Raw genomic sequence first — 24,945 nt, forward strand, 5'->3', positions numbered from 1 at the left:
CCTGCTCCAATTACTATTAATGAGAAGAATTCTTCTTATGCCAAAATTAATGATACCTTTATGCATATGAACCATGATAAGAATGTTTTAAGTGATGGTTATATTGTGGATTTCATCAATGATGCTACTGAAAGTTATTATGAGAGAGGGAAACATGGTTATATGCATCTTAATAATATTAAATTTCCCCTCTTTATGTTGAGAATCTTGAAGTTGCGCTTGTGTTGCCTTCCTATGCTTGTCACTTTGTTCTTCATGAATTTGTTTATTTACAAGATTCCTTTTCATAGGAAGTGGGTTAGGCTTAAATTTGTTTTGAATTTGCTTTTTGATGCTCTCTTTTGCTTCAACTCTTATTTCTTGCGAGTGCATCATTAAAACTACTGAGCCCATCTTAATGGCTATAAAGAAAGCACTTCTTGGGAGATAACCCATGTCTTTATTTTGCTACTGTTTTGTTGTGTTTTGGAAGTTGTTACTACTGTAGCAACCTCTCTTATCTTTATTTTATTGCATTGTTGTGCCAAGTAAAGTCTTTGATAGTAAAGATGATACTAGATTTGGATTACTGCGCAGAAACAGATTTCTTACCGTCACGAAATTGAGCATCCCCGTCTGTAGGTAACTCAGAAAAATCTGCCAATTTACGTACGTGATCCTCAGATATGTACGCAACTTTCATTAAGTTTGAGCATTTTCATCTGAGCAAGTTAAGTGCCCCAGAAAAATTCATCTTTACGTACTGTTCTGTTTTGACAGATTCTGCCTTTTATTTTGCATTGCCTGTTTTGCTATGTTTGATGGATTTCTTTGTTCCATTAACTTTCAGTAGCTTTGTGCAATGTCCAGAAGTGTTAGCAATGATTGTGTCACCTCTGAACATGTGAATTTTTGCTTATGCACTAACCCTCTAATGAGTTTGTTTTGAGTTTGGTGTGGAGGAAGTTTTCAAGGGTCAAGAGAGGAGGATGATATATGATCAAGAAGAGTGAAAACTCTAAGCTTGGGGATGCCCCCGTGGTTCATCCCTGCATATTTCAAGAAGACTCAAGCATCTAAGCTTGGGGATGCCCAAGGCATCCCCTTCTTCATCAACAAATTATCAGGTCACTTCTATTGAAACTATATTTTTATTCAGTCACATCTTATGTGCTTTACTTGGAGCGTCTGTGTGCTTTTATTTTCGTTTTGTTATTTTCATTCTCTGAATAAATTCATGCTTATGTGGGAGAGAGACACACTCCGCTTGTTCATATGAACACTGGTGTTCTTAGCTTTTAATGTTCATGGCGAAGGTTGAAACTGCTTCGTTCATTGTTATTTGGTTGGAAATAGAAAATGCTACATGTGGTAAATTTGTATAATGTCTTGAATAATTTGATACTTGGCAATTGTTGTGCTCATATAGATCATGTTTAAGCTCTTGCATCATGTACTTTGCACCTATTAATGAAGAAATACCGTAGAGCTTGTTGAAATTTGGTTTGCATGATTGGTCTCTCTAAAGTGTAGATATTTTCTGGTGAGGGTTTGAACAACAAGGAAGACAGTGTAGAGTCTTATAATGCTTGCAATATGTTCTTATGTAAGTTTTGTTGTACCGGTTCATACTTGTGTTTGCTTCAAACAACCTTGCTAGCCTAAGCCTTGTATTGAGAGAGAATACTTCTCGTGCATCCAAAATCCTTGAGCCAAAAACCATGCCATTCGTGTCCACCATACCTACCTACTACATGGTATTTCTCTGCCATTCCAAGTAAATACTTCATGTGCTACCTTTAAACAATTCAAAATTTACTATCTCTTATTTGTGTCAATGTTTTATAGCTCATGAGGAAGTATGTGGTGTTTTATCTTTCAATCTTGTTGGGGAGCTTTCACCAATGGACTAGTGGCTTCGTCCGCTTATCCAATAATTTTGCAAAAAGAGCCCGCAACGGGGTTCCCAGCCCCAATTAATTAACCTTCATTAATAATTCTCTTCACATGTTTTGCTCTGATTCATCAGTAAGCAACTTAATTTTGCAAATAGACACTCCTCCATGGTATGTGAAAGGTTGGAAGGCACCCGAGGATTCGGTTAGCCATGGCTTGAGAAAGCAAAGGTGGGGAGGAGTGTCACCTAAATAAAACTAAAATAAATAGACACTCCTTCATGGTATGTGATTGTTGGAAGGCACCCGAGGATTCGGTTAGCCATGGCTTGTGAAAGCAAAGGTTGGAAGGAGTGTCACCCAAAAATAAAAATAAACTACACTAAAGTACATGTGTAAACAAAAGAGAAGAGGGATGATCTACCTTGGTGGTAGAGATAACGTCCTTCGTGGGAGCCGCTCTTTGAAAGTCTGCTTGGCAAGGGAGTTAGAGTGCCCACTACCATTCGTTGACAACAACAAACACCTCTCAAAACTTTACTTCTATGCTCTCTTTATGATTTCAAAACTTGAAAAGCTCTAGCACATGATTTTATCCCTCGCTACCTCTGCGAAGGGCCATTCTTTTACTTTTATGTTGAGTCGGTTTACCTACTTCTTTCTATCTTAGAAGCAAACACTTGTGTCAACTGTGTGCATTGATTCTTACATGTTTACCTATTGCACTTGTTATATTGCTTTATGATGACAACTATCCATGAGATATACATGTTACAAGTTGAAAGCAATTGCTGAAACTTAATCATCCTTTGTGTTGCTTCAAAACTTTCTACTAAGAATTTATTGCTTTATGAGTTAACTCTTATGCAAGACTTATTGATGCTTGTCTTGAAAGTACTATTCATGAAAAGTCTTTGCTATATGGTTCAGTTGTTTAATCATTATCTTTACCATTGCTTTGAATCACTTCATTCATCTCATATGCTTCACAATAGTATGATCAAGATTATGTAAGTAGCATGTCACTACAGAAATTATTCTTTTTATCGTTTACCTACTCGAGGGCGAGTAGGAAATAAGCTTGGGGATGCTGATACGTCTCCAACGTATCCATAATTTCTGATGTTCCATGCTTGTTTTATGACAATACCTACATGTTTTGCTCACACTTTATAATGTTTTTATGCGTTTTCCGGAACTGACCTATTAACAAGATGCCGAAGTACCAGTTCCTGTTTTTTGTTGTTTTTGGTTCCAGAAAGGCTGTTCGGGTGATATTCTCGGAATTCGACGAAATCAACACCCAATATCTTATTTTTCCCGGAAGCTTCCAGAGCACCGAAGAGGGGCCAGAGGGGAGCCAGGGAGGCCCCACACGACATGGCGGCGCGGCCAGAGGGGGGGCACGCCCCCCTAGTGTGTGGGCCCCCCAGGTCCCTTTCGACTCCGCCTCTTCGCCTATTTAAGCCTCCGTGACCTAAAACTTCGATACCGATTGACGAAACTCCAGAAAAGTTACTGTGACGCCGCCGCCATCGCGAAACTCCGTTTCGGGGGACAGAAGTCTCTGTTCCGGCACCCTGTCGGGACGGGGAATTGCCCCCGGAGTCATCTCCATCGACACCCGCCATCTTCATCGCCATCGCTGTCTCCCATAATGAGGAGGGAGTAGTTCTCCCCCGAGGCTAAGGGCTCTACCGGTAGCTATGTGGTTAATCTCTCTCTCCCATGTACTTCAATACAATGATCTCATGAACTGCCTTACATGATTGAGATCCATATGATGAGCTTTGTAATCTAGATGTCATATGCTATTCAAGTGCTTAATTATGTGAACTTTGGAGTTACTGTGACCTCGGTGTAATGATGATAGTGTGTGCACCGTGTGTAACTCCCTTATGAATTGTGGTGTGTTAGTACCTCCTATGAATTCTCACGGCGACGGTGTGGGGTGTTTATTAGTACTTGGGAATACACCTTTGAGGTGTGCTTTTGCACACTTGCCCAATGAATTTGAGTTCTCTATCCAATAAAGAGAGTAGTATGATGAAGTGCTTATATTTATATTCAATTATGATTGCAATGTTGAGAGTGTCCACTAGTGAAAGTAGGATCCCTAGGCCTTGTTTCCAAATATCGAATCTCCGTTTGTTTACTGTTCTGCTACATGTTTGCTTGCTGCCATATTTTATTCAGATTGCTATTACCACTCATATTCATCCATATTACTTGTATTTCACTATCTCTTCGCCGAACTAGTGCACCTATACATCTGACAAGTGTATTAGGTGTGTTGGGGACACAAGAGACTTCTTGTATCGTGATTGCAGGGTTGCTTGAGAGGGATATCTTTGACCTCTACCTCCCTGAGTTCGATAAACCTTGGGTGATTCACTTAAGGGGAAACTTGCTGCTATTCTACAAACCTATGCTCTTGGAGGCCCAACACTGTCTACAGGAATAGAAGCGTTCGTAGACATCACTCTCTCGTCAGATATGTTCTCTGCCTAGTTTTTAATGATGTTCCACCTCTGGATGTACTTTCTCATTGATTCATCATGCTTTTGTCGACATGATCTCAACTCTTCTAGTGATGCAGGCTTTTGCAGGTAGATCGGAAATTTTTGGCGAACACATCCTCAAAACTATCCCAGCTGTCGATAGAACCTGGAGGAAGCTTCTTTATCCAAGATCTTGCGGCTCCGCTCAGGTGCACTTGAATACTCTGCATAGTTGTTGCTCTGGTTCCGCCTATTAGCTTCACTGTCTCGAGATAGTCAATTAACCAATCCTCGGGATCTTGCAGGCCATCGATTTTTTTTAAATTATCGGGTAGCTTGAACCCTGAAGGAACTCGAGTTTTCCGAACCCTTTGTGTAAAGCATGGTAACCCACACATGTACTCATCATCTATTTCTGGGGAATGCCGATGTTCCCTTCTATTTTGTCGTGTTCTATCCACTCGTGCTTGTATTGCTGCGTCTCTTGCTCCGCTTGTTCTCTCGGGACCTGGTGCTGCTGCAGTAGGTCGTGGGCTATTTTGTCTTGCTGATCCTTCGGGATGCGAATTTAAAAACGCCGTCCCCATGACTCCAGCTCCTGCCATGGCCATATTGTACAATGCTTCTCGTGGATCTCCAGGAGGTGGCTTGGATGCGAGGATGAAAGCCTGCGTCGCCATGTACCCAGCTTCTAGAGTCTTAGGGATAATGTTTCCCCTCGTGTCTATCGACATAAAGGACATGTCGAGGTTTTGGACCAGATTCTCCCTATCTGCCTCAGGTATATCTTGCAGCCGAGATCTTGCTCTATTTCAAGCTGCTCTGTGACTATCTCCCGAAGTGCCAGATTGTCGACTTAAATCCGCCCTTCGCCTGATTGACGCAGAAGCCGCCTCCTGCCTTTTGTTCAGAGCAGCTGTCCGTTTTTCCAATTCTCTTCCGACGCGAGCGAGTCTATATTGATACGCTTGCAACTCTTCCGACGTAGCAGTTGTAGTCATTGGTTCTGTACCATCCATAGCTCTTGCGGCTCTATCCCACGCTTCTTGTGGAAGTTGAACCCTTAAACGCGGCGTAGACCCAACATATTTAGTGCCTAGACCGCGCCTAAGATCAGCGGGATCGACGTATGGATTTCCCAAATCGTCGAAAGCCTCTGATGTCTCCTCCTGATCACGACTTGGTTCTCCGATGGCATAGATCTGATGATATTTTGGATTTTGAAATTTGCTGGGTTTGGTGACACCATCAAAGAGATTGGTGAAGACCTTTCCAACAGTAGTGGATCTATCGATGAAGTTGAAGCCGCCGATGTTGCTTGAGTCATCGCTTATATCAGAGTCCGCGGATGACTCAAAGGACATGTCGCTGAAGATCTTGGCGAGTTTTTCACTTGCCCTGGTGCTGATGAAGCGTGGTTACGAAGTCTCCTCGTCGCCTGACTCGATTGATGATGCTGAGCTTGAAAAATCGGGATCGTTCGTTGATAATCCCGACGAGATCGGAATTTCGAGACGATATGCTCCTTCTTTCTCGACGCGAAAGTGGAACCTTCCGAACATCATCTCCATGGGCTCCTCCAGATACGTATATGCATCCAAACGGGAGGGCGGGTGAGGTACAAAATCAACTAGACCAGTTTCGATCTGTTTACCTCTATCCATCGCGTTGCTTGCAGTTGACGAAGTCGACGAACTTGAACGTGCCATCGAGATCAGATCCTTGACACCTCTAATTCCCACAGACGGCGCTAATTGACAAGGGATTAACTTATCAATGCCTACGTATTGTAGACTAGGGTTTAGTTGAAAGTAGAGGGCAAGTAGATCTCGAAGGTTTCAGCCGAAAAGTACTCGACGATTATGAAAACTAGGGTTGCGTGAAACAATGAATCGATCCTCTCTTTGTCCCTCGACTCCCCCTTATATAGGAGGCGGAGCCGAGAGATTCGTAATACACAAGTTACAGAGTCCGGGAGGGTTTCCAACCCGTCCCGCAAGATTACAAGTAGTATTTCTAATACAACTCTAGCTTTCCTTAATAATAACTTGGGCTTCCGAATCTCTTTATTCTTCGAGTCGTGGGCTTCCAATAAACCCTGGGTACCATTTTCGGCAGGCCCATTGGGGATGTCTATGTCACATGGTAATATTGAATTTTCAGAAATAGTGCTAGTGTCCACATGAGGCTCACACGATGTTACCTTTGACATGATAGCCTCATTAGCTAACTTTAGCTTCTCATGGGAGACTAGAAGATCATCATGGGAGCTAGAGAGATTTCCATGACTTTCTTCCAAAATCCCGTACTTTAGAAGAACTCCAATCTCTACTTTATCTCACACACCATCCTTTAGTGACACCTTTGTTTATTTGAAGATCTAAAGTGAAAGGTAGTAGTTGTTGGGTAAGGTTTATTTGAAGACCTAAAGTGAAAGGTAGTAGTTGTTGGGTAAGGCCGGGAATTACCCCGTATTATCCGAGAAACAAATATGAAGTGCATGCAATATGAATGCATATTTAATCATGGTTCTAATAAAAAAATAGAAGCGATATAACTATTTTAGATGAAATCGTATGAGTTTCAGAGAAAAAAATCAAACCCTATATGTTGCTGTAAACAAATATCGAGTCGTATGAGTGGAATCGAACCGATGAGCCCCCGCGTACAATGGAAGCACACGATGAAGGAAGCTATCCAATAGGGATGGCAATGGGTCTGCTCCCAACCAAGGAGTGCCTTCTTATCCCATCCCCATTTAATAATCTGGGAAACTTTTTTCTCATCCCCATTTTCATCGGGTTCTAGATTCAAATTATCATCTCATAATTTTAGTAATCTTACATGTTTTACATATATAAATAAGAAACTTTATAATACATAAGCGATAAAATAAAAAAATAGCATCATATACACTAAAGTCTATTGAAATATACTACACTATTACAACATATTTCATATAAAAATATGTCAATTTATATGTATAAAAGTATAATAGAGGATAGCGGGAAACGGGAATGGGAAGATCTTTTAATCCTCATCATTATTTTAGATAACGGGGATCAAAATTCACCAAACCTATTTCTTTGCCATCCCTACAGTCCTACTCCCTACAGCGTGTTGGAAAGAGCAGATAAGGGGATTCAGAGTTTAACTCCTATTCCCTATCCTCGTCTCAATTATCCGGTCCCCCAAGTAAGAGATTTGTGGGAGTTTAACACGTGAATCCCCTTTCCACTTCCCTCATTAATTCCCATTTGATCCAATCAATCAAGGGATTAAAAGTGACCATACCATAAACTCCCATTCCCTTCCTCTAAGTCCCACGAACCAAACATGCTGCTAGGGCCTGATTGGTTGCTCACAACTTTTGCTCGCATCTATAGAACATGGCTCCGTGGATGGCGTCGGGGTAAATGCAACCTCTAATACACGTTGTGCAAGTTGTTTGGTTGTCAACAATTCCTACTCCGCATCAGTTGTGAAGCAAAGTATCTAGCGTTTGGTTGTCCACAAATCGTGTTTGAGCAAATGCACGTCTGTTTGGTTACATCCAGCTTGCGGAATACGATCTCCTCCTACACTTCTTGGTGAGCTTACCCAGTTCACCGAAGATGCCCACAAGGTGTTCGACGAAATAGGAAATAACAGGACAACAACCATAGATCACATAGATCACATAATCAGCAAGGCTAGCATACGAATATTAGTTCTAGCAGTGGAGTTGCACCACGAGGGGACGAGCGGTAGCTCATGATGCAACTTAATTTCATCAATAGAGGGGTTATGCAAATACCACCTCGCAAAATATATAGAAGTGCCATTAGTGCATATCAACCCTAGATACTCCCAAAATGTACATCATGGATACAGTGTTCATCATCAGCAACAGAAGACAAGAACAACAAGCATCCAATGCTCCGGCTCCTCACAGGTAATACTTCGTAAGGAAGGCGTTGAACCAGGCCATCCTAACATCAGGGGTCATCGCCAGATACTTGGTCGCATGTGCCTTATGATCCATGAGGTGGCTCAGAGCACTATGAACTGCGGCTGGAGTGAGCGGAGCGGGTGGAACAGGGCCGGTGTAGATCCTCTTCATCTAAGCATAGCTCTCTATGGTCTTTTTGAGGATCTTCGCGTCCCTAGGGCGATTCTACGATGATCAAGTTACTTAGTTCTTCCTCATATGCAAGCTAACAATATGCATCATATTTGACTTACTGAATGAAGTGCAAGAGAAAGTGCGCTAACCTTGGTGTAGGCAAAGTTGCATCATCATCCATCATGACAGCTCGCGTCTTCTCCACCCAACGCACCCCCTCCATCTTCTTCAGCTTGCATACATGAACCCTCCTTTCTCTCGAGTGCCTTAGATGGTTGTAGACCTGAGCGACACAAACCTCGTGGCTAGTGTACTTCAGAATACCCGCAACAATCGCTTTTAGGTCATGGTTTCTGAACAACGATACTCTGGCCTTCTCTTCCGTGACCAACTCCATACCCTGTTCAACACGAAGGTGGACAGAGCGATATGCTATATCATGTTGGGCCTCTTCCTAATTGGGCAATACTTATTAGTTATCAGGCACCGGGATGTACCGGAGTGGCACAACATGCATCACGGACATGGGCGAGAAATCAACGGGGGTCAAAGTGCAAGGACAATGGTAAGCAAGCTAGATCTTTCACACATAGAAGCTCTCAGGAGAACGTTAAGCAACAATGGGAAGCAAGCAAACATGGTAGCAAAGTGAAGTTCCAAACACGTTGTGCGCACATAGATTGACCATAACACAATACCAACTATCACACTTATACATGGACGACTTGGATTATAAGAACGCATACACATGTGTTCGACGAAATAACGGGCACTAGACGCTTACAGATCGAAGCAAGAACTAAGAAGAACTACTCTACGGTTAGAGATCGAAGCAAGTGCAAAGCTACTCTCTTACATATCATAGCAAGCCCTTACAGATCAAAGCATAATTGTAGCAAAAGTACACAAAAAGTGCAGATCAAAGCAAGAAACAAAGGTAAACTACTTTAGGTCTTACATATCGAAGCACCAAGTAAGCAAAATAGGTAGATCGAACCAAGAACTCTCTATCCCTAAACAGCAACAGCTTCGGTGTAGATCTAAGCCAGGGTTGGAAGGTACTCACACAGATCTGGCAGTCGGACCCAACGGAGGAAGACAACGACATGTCAGCCAGGCGGCGGAGGAAGAGCAGCCGCTGCAGAGGAAGAGCAGATGCATCGGAGGTCCAACATCCCTTAAGGTGGTCGCCGACGAATAGCTTTGGACGGGGATCTCGAAAGGGCGAAAATGGTGGCGCACCTTTGGGCGAGGAGGCGGAGCGGTGTAAATAGGGGGAGTATCGGCGGGAGGTGCGTATTTTTTCCGGTGTGCGGGCTCCTGCCATCTCTCCCTCGCATCACCGCAACATAGTTTGGCTCTAGCGATCGTGAAATGATTCTGCATGCTGGAAACGGTCAAATCGAGCGTTGCTCCACACAGATAAAGGAAATACAGTATTTCTTTCGTGGACAACCAACCAAATACCAAACACACTTTTTCCTCTCCACGCTTGTTGGCAACCAAACAGGCCCCAGTGTCCATGTTCGGCGTCGGGCCGACTGGGCGCGGTGTAAAGGCCACGTGAGAGGGAATGGGCCTCGCGCCCATCTATATAGCCGTCTAGGGGGCCGCCTGGTTCTGCACCGCACTGCACGACGGCCATCCGTGCGGTTCCAAGCTCCGACACCCACCGTCTCCGCCGAGATCAGAAGAGGAGCCCGCATCGGAGCGGAGCGAGCTCGAGGCCGGCGTCGCCATCTCGGTGAGCACCACTGCCTCTAGCTTCTCCCCTAACTGCCCTCGTCGGTCTCCAGTTCCACCGCGCACCCCGCGGATCTGATCGGCCCCCGCCGATTCGATCGATCCGGCGGCGTGCTTTTTTTTTTTGGGTGGATCACGCGATCCTGCTCGTGATCGTCTTCGCCACCGCGCTGTACAGCGTCGCTTCCACGCCAGCACTGGGGAATCTGTCCGCGCCTTTCGCTTTCTGCCTCGCGAATCCGATTCGATTCCGCTATGTAGCATGTAGGTAGATCCGCGAGGCGCGCGGCTGAGATTTCGCGGATCTCGCCCCATTCCCTCTGAATTGCGCGTGCCGTGCCCCAGTTGTTTGTGGAGAGACGCGTGCGGATCAAAGTAGGCCTGCGCAGATCTCTGGGGCTGCCTGGCTAAGCCTTCTCATTTTTGCTCTTTTGTTTATGGAGCAGGAGGAGAGATGGGGCTCTCGTTCGGCAAGCTGTTCAGCCGCCTCTTCGCCAAGAAGGAGATGAGGATTCTCATGGTTGGTCTCGATGCCGCTGGTAAGACCACCATCCTCTACAAGCTCAAGCTCGGAGAGATCGTCACCACCATCCCGACCATCGGTAAGTGCTCTCTGCATTCCCCTGCTCCTGGTTTGCAACGCTGTCCTAAATTGTAGCAAGTCTGAACTGTAGGAAGGTGCTACAGAGCACATTTGTTTGCACAAATGTAAAATAAAATCATATCATTCGAATAGAGCACTGCTACTGTAATGTTATAGTTGAAGTTAACTTGTTTCCTGTACCTGCGGTGAGTGATGTAGGATTTGGATCTCACTTCTGTTAGAACTTAAAAGTAAAGCAAATAGAAGTCAGTCAGTTACACAGCCAGCTGCGTTTCACCTTTTTTTTTAGAGAAAACTGCGTTTCAAGAACAGCTGCGTTTCACCTTCCATATGTAAATAACTTTATTTTGAAAATTTGCAGGATTTAACGTTGAGACTGTCGAATACAAGAACATCAGCTTCACTGTTTGGGATGTGGGGGGCCAAGACAAGGTAAGATAGTGTATTCATGATTTACTTGTTATGTCAGATGGAGAAAACATGTGACCCCTTTGTTAACATGTTGCTTTTCCTCCTGCCATTGATGTTTTAAAGAACCATATTACTTCTGTAGTCATGAACATAAAACTTGTGCGTTGAACTTATTCTTGCATTGTTTGCTATATCAAAACAGATCAGGCCCCTGTGGAGGCACTACTTCCAGAATACGCAGGGACTCATCTTTGTCGTTGACAGCAATGACAGGGAGCGTGTTGTTGAGGCCAGAGACGAGCTCCACAGGATGCTCAATGAGGTAATGCTGTCACGTTGTTGCAGTTTTCCACCTTCCAGCACTGCAATGAAGTTTTCATTCAATAAATCATAAAGTCGCGTTGATAGCTCAAGTGTTATGCAGCATTAGATGTCTTCTATTCAGCTAGTCTTTATTTATGAAGAACCTGCTGATAGAACATTTAGCTTTTTGTTTCCAGTATCTGTTAACTAATATCTAATATTTGGGATAACTTTCTGTAATATAGGATGAGCTGCGTGATGCTGTGTTGCTTGTATTTGCAAACAAACAAGATCTTCCTAATGCCATGAATGCTGCTGAAATCACTGACAAGCTTGGTCTGCACTCCCTTCGCCAGCGGCACTGGTAAGGAAATTAACACGTTATTTCAGAAGCTCTTTACCTTCTAATAGCTTTTTCAAAGGTGCACCCCCCCTGGTGTTCTGCAATATTGCAGGATTTTCTACACTGACCTTTAATGTCATAGTTAGGAAGGATCCTTATTTCAGGAATCGTATAGGCTGGGGATAATGAATGTTGCATAAGTATAGTTGACACTTTATTATTGTTTAATTATCAAATGTGTCTTGAGCTGAATTTTCAAACCCCTCTGGGTGCTACACTACTTATCCTCTCTAAGATAATTGTTAGTGTCACTGTCTTCCTTTTGGATTAGTAAGGTCTGACATGCTGGTGCCTAATATAAATTATTTCCTGGGGTGCAGATATGCTGGTGCCTAATATAAATTATTTCCTGGGGTGCAGGTACATTCAGAGCACTTGTGCTACATCTGGCGAAGGATTGTATGAGGGACTTGACTGGCTCTCCAACAACATCGCCAACAAGGTACGTTAACCTCAAGTGGTCACTTTTCATTCAACATATATTTTGTGCTCTGCTGAATGCTAAAATGATATGGGCCTTAGCCGTTGAATAAACAGAACCAACTAACACACGACACACTTCACCTGTTATTCATTACATCTGCCGAATGCAATTTTGGGGCCTCAGTGATTAAATTGGGGCATTAGGCACAGAACGAAGTTCAACAATATCACAGAACTACTCTTGTTCTATGCTACCTTGACAAGATTCTTTAGCATCACACGCCAGTATGATAAGCGACTGATGGCATCTTCTTTTCATTTGTTTGCACAGGCTTGAAGTGTCTCCACAACGCTTCCAGGAACAAAGGCTCTGGCTGTCTGAAGAACTCACTGCTACCATTTTTCATATTGTGATATATAAATATATACACTCTACAACAGATAGTATGTATGCTTATTTGACAGAAGCTCTCCTCTGAGTGGGCTAGTATCAGGTTGTTTCTTCGTGTGGGTATTATCAGCGTTTCTGTTCAGTTTTACAAGGTTTACTGTGTCAACCATGTGTATGTACACCTATGTTTTTGAGATATAGTAAAATTGAGGCGTGGTGCCAAATATTCGATTAGTTCATTACTGTGGATGGAGCAAATTGTTAGCATATGATGTGAGCGCTATTTTCACTAGTTCTGTATATGATCTCGTGCTACTTTGGATCTGGTTTCTTCTATGCTTTTGTTCCAGCTGATTGTATATTTCTGGAAATCCACTCAAGTAATCACTAATGGGTAAAGCATTTGGACTGATCATCTTTGCTACTTTGATCCAAGATTCCTGTCCCGAATCCACCTATTCAGGTGCCTCCTGTCACGTCCCAACTCCCAGTCTCCTGCTATACATAGTTCATAACCAATGAAACCACCATTGGGGATTAATCCTGCATATAACTTGAGTAAACTATGTTCCACCTTTTTTTATTCCGTAGCATAGGTGAAGTATCTTTGTCATAATTTTTAGGTAAAACCGTAAAAGCATTTGCACAATCAGAATCCAATGATACCAGCCAAAATAGAAAATCAGTCTGCACATTAGCTGGTATATCAGGATATATTAACTCGATTGGCAGTACATAATGATGGTTCAAAGAAAAACATTGCCTCCATTACATCCTGTGTTGAAAATCTTGTTTGGCTGAATAAAAACTTGCCAAATTAGTCTAAAATCCTCAACTTGTCTCTCATATACAACACATTCATTTATCAACCGAATGATGAAAAGATACGACACATTCATTCATCAATCAAAAATGGTGTCAATGTGCTGCCGTTGCCACTGAGATCCAAGTATGGTAAACTCCATGAGTTTTTGTCCTGAAAAGAATACAGTCAATATTTTAACATATGCTCCGAAGAAAAGTAATATCATGGCAAAATCAAACATATAAATTCCTTGAAACTCGAGGGAGACATGGGAGAGATGTACTCACAAATAAATATTCTGGGGATCGATCTCATTAAACAAATTGATGTAGAAGCGGAATCCATCTGAACTGACGTCCCTGCAGAGGAGACCTGAGAAACAAATGATATTAGTTAGTTTTTTCAGTCTGGGACTAAATACATGTCTTACTTGAAAGGAGTAATCACAGAAGACCTTTGTTTTCTGCATTAAGAAGATGCTCCTTCGCTAAAGCTGGTGCAATCCCCAGTGTAAATGCAGCGTCGGTCGGGCTTATTCCCTTCTGAAGAGCATCCGGCTTTTGGGCGAGCGATGAGATTCTTGCAAATACCTGTGTTTATGGTGGGTCATCAGTATGACTGTGCTATCACTAAAGATGGTAGCACAAGGCAGTTGTTGATTAAAGCATCGAAACATGTGGATACCCCCCACTAACAAAAAGGAATGAACCAGAAATAGTCATTTATTTCATACTTTTGATTAAAACTATAATCTCACTAGGAATCAGATTTGCCAGATCGAGACAAAATTAAGTCAATTTTTTGTGTGGCTGCTAGCACACTCCTGCTATGTCGTGCAGCGCTACTCGATATGGATACAAAATGAAATCTGGACTTATTATTGCCAAGGGTTACCTCCTCATCACTATGCGTCTTGGTCTGGATCACCTTCACTCCACTATCAAATTTCCGGAGCATTACTGGGCTGCTTATTACAAATCAACATCTATAAGCAAAACATCAAAACCATAATTAATGGCTGGCGATGAACCAGCTGAAAATAAAAGGCATAACGTTACTCTTATTTTTACGTCATCTTGGATTTGTATATTCTGATAATAAAAGGCTTCAGCAATTATCAAGAAAACGATATACATACACATCAAATTTATCCCAAAGGGAGCAAGCTTGCAAAAGATCCTCTGGTGAGATCAACTCTAGAACAAACAAACAAAAAAAGCAATTTCAGAACACGATTCACAAGGGAATTTCTTCTAGATATATTCATCAGCAAAAGCACATACCTGTTCCCCTAGCACGGTTGAAGAGACAGTAGACATCGACTAGTGCCATCATACCACCTGCTCTCTCAACAGGCACTCTTACAAAGTCAGCCAGCTGATCAGGAACCGGATGAAAGAAGCGTCAGTAAGTGCAATTCTTAGTATTATGTAGCGTAATTGAACCAAATCGGAACAAGAAAATAAAGTGTTTTCAGAGTAGAGGGAACGATTCCTCATTCCTGCCAACTGAACATGCAAGAAAGAGTGTGAGAGGTCTTTCTTGTATCTTGAATGGTGGGAAGTAGCCCCTGACCCCCTCAAACACAGGGCAGGTTTATTTTTCTCAGTGGGATATTTACACTAGCTCAATGGGAAGTGAAAGGTGTTGCATAGGTGTCAAGTGGGATCCCATCAAAACCCCACTTAAAGTTCAATTTGGTATTTCTAGTGCGAATTTCAGACCCAAAATTTGCACTAGCAATACCAAAATGAACCATAAGTGAGATTTTAGCGGGATCCCATTTGCATCTCTAGTATTGCAACATCCTATGGCCTAAACTAACTGAAAGGTATTACCCAACTAGGTAAACAAGGCCTTACAGGGTTCCAAATTTGATAAGCTTTGTGTATAAGCAGCATGAAAACACAGAACATACAAATGACCATCAAGTACTATTCAGTATGGGTAGAGGTTCCCATTGGATGGAAGGGAAATGAAAACGACTGCTTCCGTCAAGCACAGGCAATTTATACTAGAAATTACTGCTGTGCTTACATTATTTGGTACCTTGCTAAACATTTGGTAATTGGCATGTGATTTTATAAATTACGCATTATTATTCTCATCGCAATTCACCTACACACTAAGTGAGAGTTTCAACCAGAAGTGCTCAAAAACCATGAGCGAGCACAAATTACCTGTCGTGAAAGCTGCTGATGGTACAAAGCGCCAGCAGTTTCTTTTGTCACGGGAGACACGATGCCGACGCTCAACAATAAATCCTGCATGTCTTGCTTAGAACCCATCTCTTCATCACCGGAATTTGATTGGTTCGTCAATAGCTTCTGCCTCATTTTCTCTGCTAACTCCATCATTTCCTTGGCTTTGCTCTGTATAGGAAGGAAGGATGTTCACGAAATTAGGACCAAATTCATTGCCATTTAGAGCGAGGTGATCCAAATCCAATCTCAGATGTTTGCTGTCCGTTACAAACACTACTGAATGATGACGGCATCATCTTAAGCAGGAAGCATGAAAGAAGAACGAACCATGAGGGCGTTGAGATCCTGGAAGGCGTCCTGCAAGTTCTGCCCCGCACTCTCCCACGTCTCCTGCTCTTTCCGCAGTATCCCCGACACCCCAACCACTGGCATCCTGATCGCAAGATCCTCCCGCGCCGGGGCTCCCTCCGCCACCGAGGCGCCGCCGCTCGCGGGAACAGCCGCGGCGGCCGCCTCCCAGGCCCTCGCGCGGATGGCCTCGACCAGCCTCCCGTAGAACACATCCACGTCGGCCTTGCAGGTGACGACGACGGCGACGACCTCCGATCGCGACGGGGGCAGGGAGATCTGGAGGCGGATGCGCGGGTGATGCGACGAGGAGGAGGACGAGGAGAAGATGGAGCGGAGGGGGTTGTGGCTGTTCTTGCGGTGGGGAGGGTACGGGTGGACGATGGACGCGAGCGGGAGGGCGCGCGCCGAGAGGGAGGGCTCGTGGAGGAAGATGAGCCGGTGGGAGGTGAGCGCGAGGAGGCAGCCGCGGAGGGGCGCGAGGCGGGGGTTCTCCTCCGGCTCGAGATCGGCGAGCGGGAGGAGATGCCGCTCGATCTCGCCGGCGGACAGCACCGGACGGCCAGACGCCGTGACGGTCGCCGACGGGAGCCAGTCGGCTGCGGCGACGGACATGACTCTGGAGTGTTTGGACTTTGGAGGTTTTCCCGTCGCCGTGTGTTTTAGCGAAGTTGGTTTTATTTGGACCTCGCTAACTCGCGCGACGTACAATCATCCAAAGCACTGATGCTGGGGTTCGGATCCTCTACAGTTCTAGTGTTACCTGATGCTGTTCTGAAAAAAGGGAAAAAATCCAAGCACGATCTGTTTTGTTTGGCAAAATTTGGTGACCTGGCTAAAGGAATGTACAGTTGTGATATCTTTAGCAATGCCACTTAGTATATTTAATGAGTGAAAGAGAGAGAGAGAGAGAGAGAGAAAATGTAAACTTGTAACATTATAGTCCAAACTGATTGTATTCAGTATTCAGATGGCAGAGATAATGACGCAAGGGGCTTTTCTTGATGTCAGCGGCAACAATTTGTGATGACTGTTCTATCTTATGTTGTGATTTTGGTAGAGTTCAAGTTGAATGTCCGTTGGTGCGGTGTCGACAGCATGGTCGTGGGCAGAGGTCGGGGCAGCGTTCCCAGCCTGACGGCGGTTGTCTCGTCGGACGGTGATGGCACACCGTGGGTCTAGGTCCCCCACCTATGCCCGCCATCCTCTGGCGGCACGGTGGGGCGTGGGGTGGTTTGGCTGGTGGAGGGATGCGGAGGCGGCGCTACGGCAGCGGCGGACCTTGGTGGTTAATGCCGCCGGCGGCCTCGAGTTACTACCGGCGGCGGTGTGGCCTGGGCCTGATCTGGGCCTAGATGGGCTTGGCGGGCTACGGTTTCATGGCTGTCGGGGGCTGCTGTGTAGCCTGCTGGCTCCCGCATTTCAGGGTCGTTCGTTCTGCCGGCTTTTCGGTGTGGCAGGTGGCGGGAATGGTCGATTGCGTGGGGGCTCGGCCTGAATAAAGGCGGCGGTCCTAGGGTTTCTATGGCGCCAAGACGAAGACTTGTTTGTTGCATGTCCTATTGAATTTGGGCTAGGGTGTTGAGTTCCGGAAGGCTCCGTCAGCGAATGTAACAGTGCATGTTATGCCTGGAGTTTGCTGGATCGGGTGGTATTTGGTCGTACGCACCCATGCTTTTATTCCGACCATTTGGTTCTAGAGGGAGCGGCGTGAAGCTCTGCTATATGTTGCCACTAGATGACATTCTGGTCCATGGTGAAATCAGATGCGGAGAATATCATGAAGGCTAGATTGGAGGACTAGCAATGGAGGTTCGAGTCTCTGCGATGTTAAGGGACTTGTTTGGTATTCTGGGTTCGCACCAGCAGTATGCAAGTGGAGGCGGCAGCACAGGTGAAGTTTAGAGTCTTACCTTTCAGGGTGAAATTTCAAGGTGTGGCTTTAATTGGTTGTGCCTGACAATGGTTTTTTTGAAGGCATTATTTTGAGAGCGGGGATTATCTTTGGGGTGAAAATCTAACGTCTTTTGATCGGACGACATGACGCTTGTGCACTGTTTCCTTCTTGGATGCGACGCTTTTGAGAGCCTGGAATTCAGGTGTTGTCTTGGTGGTAAATGTAGTGTTGCTGCTACGGCTAGAATACCGTAGTGGGACTTTTTATTTCATAGTTTTTTTACTGTTTGTTGTGTGCATCCGTATTACCATTAGGGTATTGCGTTGTTGCAGAAGCTGAGTGTAATTGGTATCTCTCGATATTACTATATTCTCTTTATCGAAAAAAGAGCGCAAGTTGAATATTGTAATAAGGAAGCCAATAAAATAGCACGTACATGAGCTAGCTATTATTTTAGAACCTTCGTGTATTTGGATCGATGAGCCCCAAGTTTTACTTTGAATGTTCTTGTAAAAGGTGCAACTATTGTTTTCAAATCAAAAAGCTTGTCGGCTGACATTCTCTAGAAGAAAAGGACAAAACATTTTCTCCATTACAAGAGGTCTTCTCTAACTCACAGTTACCCATCCGTATTCTTGTTTAATTTAAACAACCCCACAATTTTAAAACCATCCAAACAATATCCGTTGTACACTGTGTTTTTCGTCTTTTAGATGAAGTGAAATAAGAAAAGACGGCATTATCGACCGTTGTACAGCCTCTAGCCCAGTTTGGATTTGTGAGATTGAAGCAACAATGATGTGTCCGTAGATTTGTGAGGTCATACAAAGTTGAAGTATGATTATGAAAAAATTCCACGTTGCTAGTGTGTTGTAGCTATTTTTCCATCTTATTTTGTATTGTTGATGAGTCAGGGTAACTAATTTATTTTGATGGTTTTTTGTGTCAAGTATTGAGTTTGAATGTACAGTATAGTTTAGTGCCAACTACATATGGGTTTATCTGCTCCAATTATTGCAACCTCGTACCTCAATTAGTTTGTGCGGTTGTCTACTTTGTAGGTTCAAGTGGTAATGGTTTGACTCATCGTGTTTAAAGAAAATCCCGTCTGACTAACATTCATCTGAAAGTGATGTATTTTGCTAGTTTTTTCTTATTCTCATAGTAGTTTTAAGTATGATTTTTTAGTTCTCAACTAATAGTACCCTCTCTGATTTTGAATACAAGGCCACTTTAGAATCTTCAAGGTGTTACCTGGCGCAGCATTCTCTGTTGCAAGAAAAACAAATTGTTGCTTTGAGTAGGTCATAACAAGGAATGATGTCAACCTTTGGTTGACAAAGCTATAGTATGTTGTTGTTTTCATTATTGTTACTTATACCAATTGTTAGTTCATGTAGGAACGGGCAGCAAACATTGAAGGCAATGTGAAATAGAAGTGCATCATTCGGCTTGCACTCTTGAAGAATATCTCTTTCCTCTAGTTGCATGGTGTAGCCATTGAACTATTCATTTAAAAAATATTTTCACGGGCATATCTTCCACAACACTGATAATTTTCACATTAAATATGTGCGACAAGACAAAAACTTGAGGACCCGCGAAAATATATGGATGCTCAACCAGTAATATATATGGTGGCCATTTCCTTGTTTGTCGTCACTTTACATCGAAATTCTATTCTCCGCTCAACGCGGGCGCTATTGCTGTTCTCCTTCAAGGGTTTGGCTCATGGTCTGAGCCCAATAAGGCATGTTTTCTAAGAGTTTCTTTTGCGTTTTTTATGTTTCCTTTTCTCTTGTGTTTTCTGTTTTCCTTCCTTTTTTATTTTTGTTTGAAAACGTTTTCATTAAGAAATCCAAGTTTTTGAAAAAAGAGACCATGTTTCAAAAATTATTCAAGGCTTAAAAAACCTATTTGTGGGCTCAAAAACATATCAGGAGTTTTGAAAAAAATGTTCACATCCTTCAAAGAAAATACATTCATGGCTTCAAAGAATATTCACTGTTTTTTTATATTTATGAGTTTTTAGAAAATATTCTCGGCTTCAAAAAATTGCTCTACTTCGTTAAGCTGAGTTTTGTAAATAAAAAACTTGTACTCCCTCCAATCCATATTATTATACTGCAAGTGGGAATTTTGTAAATAAAAAAACTTGATACTCCCTCCAATTCATAATATTCTCGGGATCCCACCGAAGCACCACCTGCAGTACATTTTATTTTTTCTAGTGTAAATTTTGACACAAAATTTTGAACTAGAAAAGACAAAATACACTAAAAGTGAGACCCCATCGGGATCCCACCTTGACATCCTACATATTATTGTCGCTAATATATTATCGATAGGTAATATGAATTGGAAGGAGTACTAAAATTCAAGTGTTTCCCTTTTTCGATTGCTCACGGGCGAGCACAAGTGCATATATACACGGAGGCGCGCGCCTCATCTCCGACTCCCAACCACCGGCGGCCACTAGGCGCGCACACACCGTACTCGGGACGAGAGTCAGGAATCAGGACATGGCGTCCAACTCCGAGTTCTGATGCTGCATTCTTGACAAAACCGTAGAGGTTCCAGCCTTTTTCTTCAGGAAGGCAGAGTACCAGCGAGCCGAGAGCCTGGCTCGCCGTGGCCGCCTCTCGTCAGCGAAGTCGACGTGGTACATGCCGTACTTGGACTGGTACCCACTCAAGAACTCGAACACATCCATGAATGACCAGGCGAAATAGCCTCTCACGTCAGCTCCGTTCCTGCAGAACAAGAGACCGAGCAAGCTTCCTCTTACTTCTTCTGAAACGAATGGGTTAACGGGCAGAGCTGCTCTCTTGCACTGTTTTGGAAGTAAAATGCTGAAGCAACTAGATTTGTTTGGTCTTGACGCACCTAACTGCGTTTAGCGTGCTTTCCATGTGGCTGCTCAAGTAACCGATCCTATCGGTGTCATATAGATTGTCGTCGGCAAAGCCCATACCTGGCGGATGTATGAATCAATTATATTCATTAGCACAGGCTTACTTCTGGCGGGAAATCAGAATTACCATTCTCTTGCACATAGATGGGAAGGTTCCCATAGGCTTCTTTCAGGTACTCCAGTACATGTTGCAACCCTTTGGGATCACTTGGAACATTTTTTGGGGCACCCTGCAGACCAAGAGATGATCTGGATAGTTATTGTCAACCTTGCAATATCAGTTTTAACTTTTAAGCCATCTTTCTTTTCTAATCTCTTGATTCTGTTTAAAATAACAGTTTTAACTGCGTATTTTTTTGGTCATATCTCTTGATTCAGTTGAGACTTGAGAACATATAATCCAACATATAATCCAACACATGTGCATTGCTTGGCCACAAGAACTGGAGTTATTCCAAAACACATTGCTGGCACATCCTTTTACCTTACCAACTGGCGGGTCTGTCGGAGAACCTGCGCCGTAGAAAGAAATCACTTGTTAGAAAGCACTACTGCGACACTTTTCAGTTACATATGTCTAGTAAAGTGGTGAACAGATAGCATACTTTGAGATTAAAATGGTTAAAAGAAAGTTACAGTTCCTAGATGCAGTACTATGGCAGAAAACGTAACTAGGTGACCTAAAAAAACAAGGCTCTGAAGATAAATAATACTAGACATTGAACATGTTTAGGGATGGCTGAACACTTCAATCAGAGAAATGCGCAACATTTGTGACTCCGGCCTATTTTTGCATATCTTAGTTGCATTATTTGCTTGTGAGCCCAATGCGCCGAGACAAACAAAAAAATGTGTCAAATTCCAAATCCACATGCCACAAAACTACGAGCAATGACAATTCTAGTACTCCGTATCAGTATCCAGAAAAGGATACTTACCTCTGTAATAAATAGACATGTCTGCATTGTAGTCTCGAACACCTGTCCCTAGAGGGCGATCATTCACATAGAGAGAATAGTAGTAATTTATTCCAATAAAATCTAAAGAGCCCCTGATAAGTTCAGACTGATCTTTTGTGAAGGGTGGAAGGCGAGAGCCAACATTCTTCCTCATTACTTCTGGGTAGTCCCCAAACACCAATGGCTCTAATATCCTGCCAGTACCGCAGTTAAGATGTAAAAAATGCAAAAATATAAAAAATACGTTATCAACGGGGGAATGATCCCTCCCTTGGCTATACGTTCTTAGATAGAATATGCGACCTCTCCGTGCTTTTTCAGCACGAATAGCACCCCTAATGAGTCCGCGCTTTGCGCAGGATTCGAACTCAGGATGGGCGGGTTCAGCACCTTGAACTCCAGCCACTGAGCTAGCACTCAGTTCTCAAAATGGAGGTAAAATATCATACCAGCCAAACAAGAAATGTTTACACCTCTGAGTTGCTTCTAAATCCACCGTGGAATTTGTTAGTGGATAAGTCCAGAAGGAGAAGATATTTATGCCGACAGCTCCTTTTTGCATGGGCTGCATACAAAAGGTTCATTTTTAGTTTTTATGAGCATATACCTTAAAAAAATGCTCCATAACAGGGAAACAATGAGAACGGAATAATTTATCTAGGGAAAATGCAGGAGCACTGCCCAATCAACTAGCGGACTAAGAGTTTACTATGTACATTCGCTTAAAATATGTTGATGTGCATCCCTGCTTTGAAGGGATCAAGGCCAGCAAAATAAGCCGACTATTCCCCAGGAAGTACTACTGTCAATGCCTATTAAAAACCGGAACTAGAATGTGGCTACTGTGTAATATATGAATGCAAACGGTGCCTCCATGCATTCTTAAAAAAATAAGATGGCTTAGAGTATCGCAGTTTATTAATAAACTAAGCGGCACCAAAACTACACTGAGTACAAGATAATTCACTCACTTGATACTTTTCTCTGTATAGACTGAAAACTGATGCATGCGCCATAAGGGTATTATGAGCTGCTATGTATGGTTCGACACTAGAGTCCCCAACGGTGCACTTTGTTATTCCAAATGGATCCGAGCAACGGGCAGGGGGGAACAGAGCAGTATCATAAGAGGAATATATAGCGATGTTTGGCTCATCCACAGTCGTCCAGAATGCAACCCTATCTCCAAACTCGCGGAAGCAAACATTTGCATACGCTGTGAAATCTTCGCTGCATTTAGTAGATGTGAATAGGTGAATATGGCAAACATTATGTTGTATGTCAATGTTATGTAAAGTTGCCACTGCAAGTACTGAAACTGCATATCAACTTACACAATTCTAGGGCTCAGCCATCCACCATACTCGTCTTCAAGAATTTGAGGCAGATCTAGTTGGTGAAGTGTGATGTGTATTTGAATTCCTGTATAAATATCACAAATATCAATATGCCTTCAACCTTTTACTGTAGACTTATTGAAAGGAAATAGTTTTTGTCTACTGCATGAACCTAGCAATTGATTGCAGTTAACTACTTAAACGCTCAAAGCTACGAAAAAAAAATACCATGATTCACTAGCTCATTAATAAGGTTATTGTAGAACTTTAGACCTTTAGGATTGACAGCCCCACGTCCATCTGTAAAGCAGAAATTTCCAAAAACGATGAGATAAATTAGAAAACTGTTCCCCCTGTCCACGAATAAGTTTATTTCTATCTTTTGTCCTAAGTTAAATCTTTTCAAAATTTGTCCAATTTTATGAAAAAGAGTAACAACATATATGACGTCAAACAGACCTAATTATACTAATTTAATTTCATAAATGCTGCTACAATTTGCCCTATAAAGTTGGCCAAGTTTTAATAAGTTACTTAGGACAAAAGCTTGAAGTACACTTATTTGTGGACAGAGTAAGTATAGTGGTTTTGTGGATGAAAGGTTGTGCAGAATTTGTATACTTGGAATAAGCCTTGACCAGGAGATGGAGAACCTGTAGGCCTCTAGGCCTGTCTCGTACATGAGCATGACATCCTCCTGCAAAATCAGATAAGACAAATTCCTTTGAGAACTACTAAAAGGTACTGAAGATTTTGCAAGGCCCCATATTATTTACCATGTATTTGTGGTACCCATCTGCAGCAACATCTCCTGTGCTTTTGTCTGCGATTTTGCCTGCAAGCGCAAGTCGAATCATCAAAATTACCGACTTGAACCTAACCACAGCGAACGAATTCTTGGCCAACCACATGCAGTTCTGCTCTTGGCCAAATGTAGTTATGCTTCAGCAACGGAGTGTGGAATTGTTGTGCCGAGAGGAAACTAATCTCAAATACGAACAAAATGCAACAGGAAAACTGCTCACAGATTGCTCAAAGTTCTGATTCGTAGGCATTTGAGATATAAAGATGCAAGTATCCACAAAAATATGCATACTCCCATGCTAACACAAAATGGTATCCGACATTGCAGCGCAGGAAAAGCAGGCAGAAACTAACCAGCGTGAGTGAAAGTGTCCCAAATGCTTGGGCTCCTGCCATCCTCATCAACAGCACCCTCATACTGCGTGCAAAAGAAACATCAAAATCCAGTAGGGCGAGGAAACTGTATTACATTAACGACGTCACTTGATGAACTAAACAGTATACACGCCAGAACTGTCTGCACAAACAAAATAGATTACTTACTTGATTCCTTAAAAAAGGATTACTTACTTGATATGCTGAGGTTCCAGCTCCAAAGACAAAGTCCCGTGGGAAATCACTTCTTGTTAAGACAAGATCAGCCGCAGTTGCATCCTGAACCCAGAGGGGCAGCAAGAGGAAGAAGAAGGCAGTAGCACCACCCATCTGTGCAGCAGTGCTTGCGTTTCAGACTTTCAGTTGCTCGGCCGATTCCTTCGCTTGGCACAACCCCGTGGATGTAAAAGCCTCAACCTCGTGAGAAGCGACCAAATTAAAAAACCTGTAGTCAGGACTCGTTAAATGACCTCGGAACTCGGAACTCGTGCGGGCATGGGCAGATACTTCTCGGAACTCGGAACTCGGAGTAGAATATTTGGGA

At 43.1% G+C, this 24,945-nt stretch overlaps 4 protein-coding genes across 5 annotated transcripts in view; 2 read left to right on the forward strand and 2 right to left on the reverse strand.

Moving 5' to 3' along the window:
• Window positions 1–12,992, forward strand: part of LOC124666404 (ADP-ribosylation factor 1-like) — a 43,125-nt gene extending 30,133 nt beyond the window's left edge. The window contains exon 7 of the mRNA XM_047203741.1: window positions 12,699–12,992. Coding sequence (XP_047059697.1) covers window positions 12,699–12,704 — 6 coding nt within the window. The 3' untranslated portion in view covers window positions 12,705–12,992. The remainder of the gene's footprint in view (window positions 1–12,698) is intronic.
• Window positions 10,098–12,992, forward strand: LOC124666403 (ADP-ribosylation factor 1-like). Of its 2 annotated transcripts, XM_047203738.1 has the most exons (7): window positions 10,098–10,224; window positions 10,670–10,825; window positions 11,189–11,259; window positions 11,441–11,560; window positions 11,787–11,905; window positions 12,305–12,386; window positions 12,699–12,992. In XM_047203738.1, exons 2-7 carry the CDS (start codon window positions 10,678–10,680, stop codon window positions 12,702–12,704), a joined length of 546 nt encoding a protein of 181 aa, XP_047059694.1. In that variant the 5' UTR covers window positions 10,098–10,224; window positions 10,670–10,677; the 3' UTR covers window positions 12,705–12,992. The 2 variants fall into 2 exon arrangements, with proteins under 2 accessions (XP_047059694.1, XP_047059693.1); XM_047203737.1 differs by lacking the exon at window positions 12,699–12,992 and having other exon boundaries at window positions 12,305–12,395.
• A 441-nt stretch (window positions 12,993–13,433) lies between these two features.
• LOC124666401 (vacuolar protein sorting-associated protein 36-like) lies at window positions 13,434–16,757 on the reverse strand. Its single transcript, XM_047203734.1, has 8 exons — window positions 16,095–16,757; window positions 15,744–15,935; window positions 14,847–14,940; window positions 14,702–14,759; window positions 14,458–14,527; window positions 14,018–14,153; window positions 13,851–13,935; window positions 13,434–13,734 (listed from the first exon to the last, which is right to left on the reverse strand). The coding sequence occupies exons 1-8, from the start codon at window positions 16,728–16,730 to the stop codon at window positions 13,677–13,679; spliced, it is 1,329 nt and encodes a 442-aa protein (XP_047059690.1). The 5' UTR covers window positions 16,731–16,757; the 3' UTR covers window positions 13,434–13,676.
• A 3,770-nt stretch (window positions 16,758–20,527) lies between these two features.
• LOC124666402 (beta-glucosidase 5-like) lies at window positions 20,528–24,731 on the reverse strand. Its single transcript, XM_047203736.1, has 13 exons — window positions 24,597–24,731; window positions 24,381–24,444; window positions 23,999–24,057; window positions 23,844–23,919; window positions 23,451–23,522; window positions 23,220–23,307; window positions 22,857–23,115; window positions 22,335–22,450; window positions 21,865–22,079; window positions 21,411–21,439; window positions 21,054–21,156; window positions 20,899–20,986; window positions 20,528–20,765 (listed from the first exon to the last, which is right to left on the reverse strand). The coding sequence occupies exons 1-13, from the start codon at window positions 24,729–24,731 to the stop codon at window positions 20,528–20,530; spliced, it is 1,542 nt and encodes a 513-aa protein (XP_047059692.1).
• Between the last annotated feature and the right edge of the window lie 214 nt (window positions 24,732–24,945).

The sequence above is a fragment of the Lolium rigidum genome, chromosome 6 (assembly GCF_022539505.1).
Source record: "Lolium rigidum isolate FL_2022 chromosome 6, APGP_CSIRO_Lrig_0.1, whole genome shotgun sequence".
Lineage (NCBI taxonomy): Eukaryota > Viridiplantae > Streptophyta > Magnoliopsida > Poales > Poaceae > Lolium > Lolium rigidum.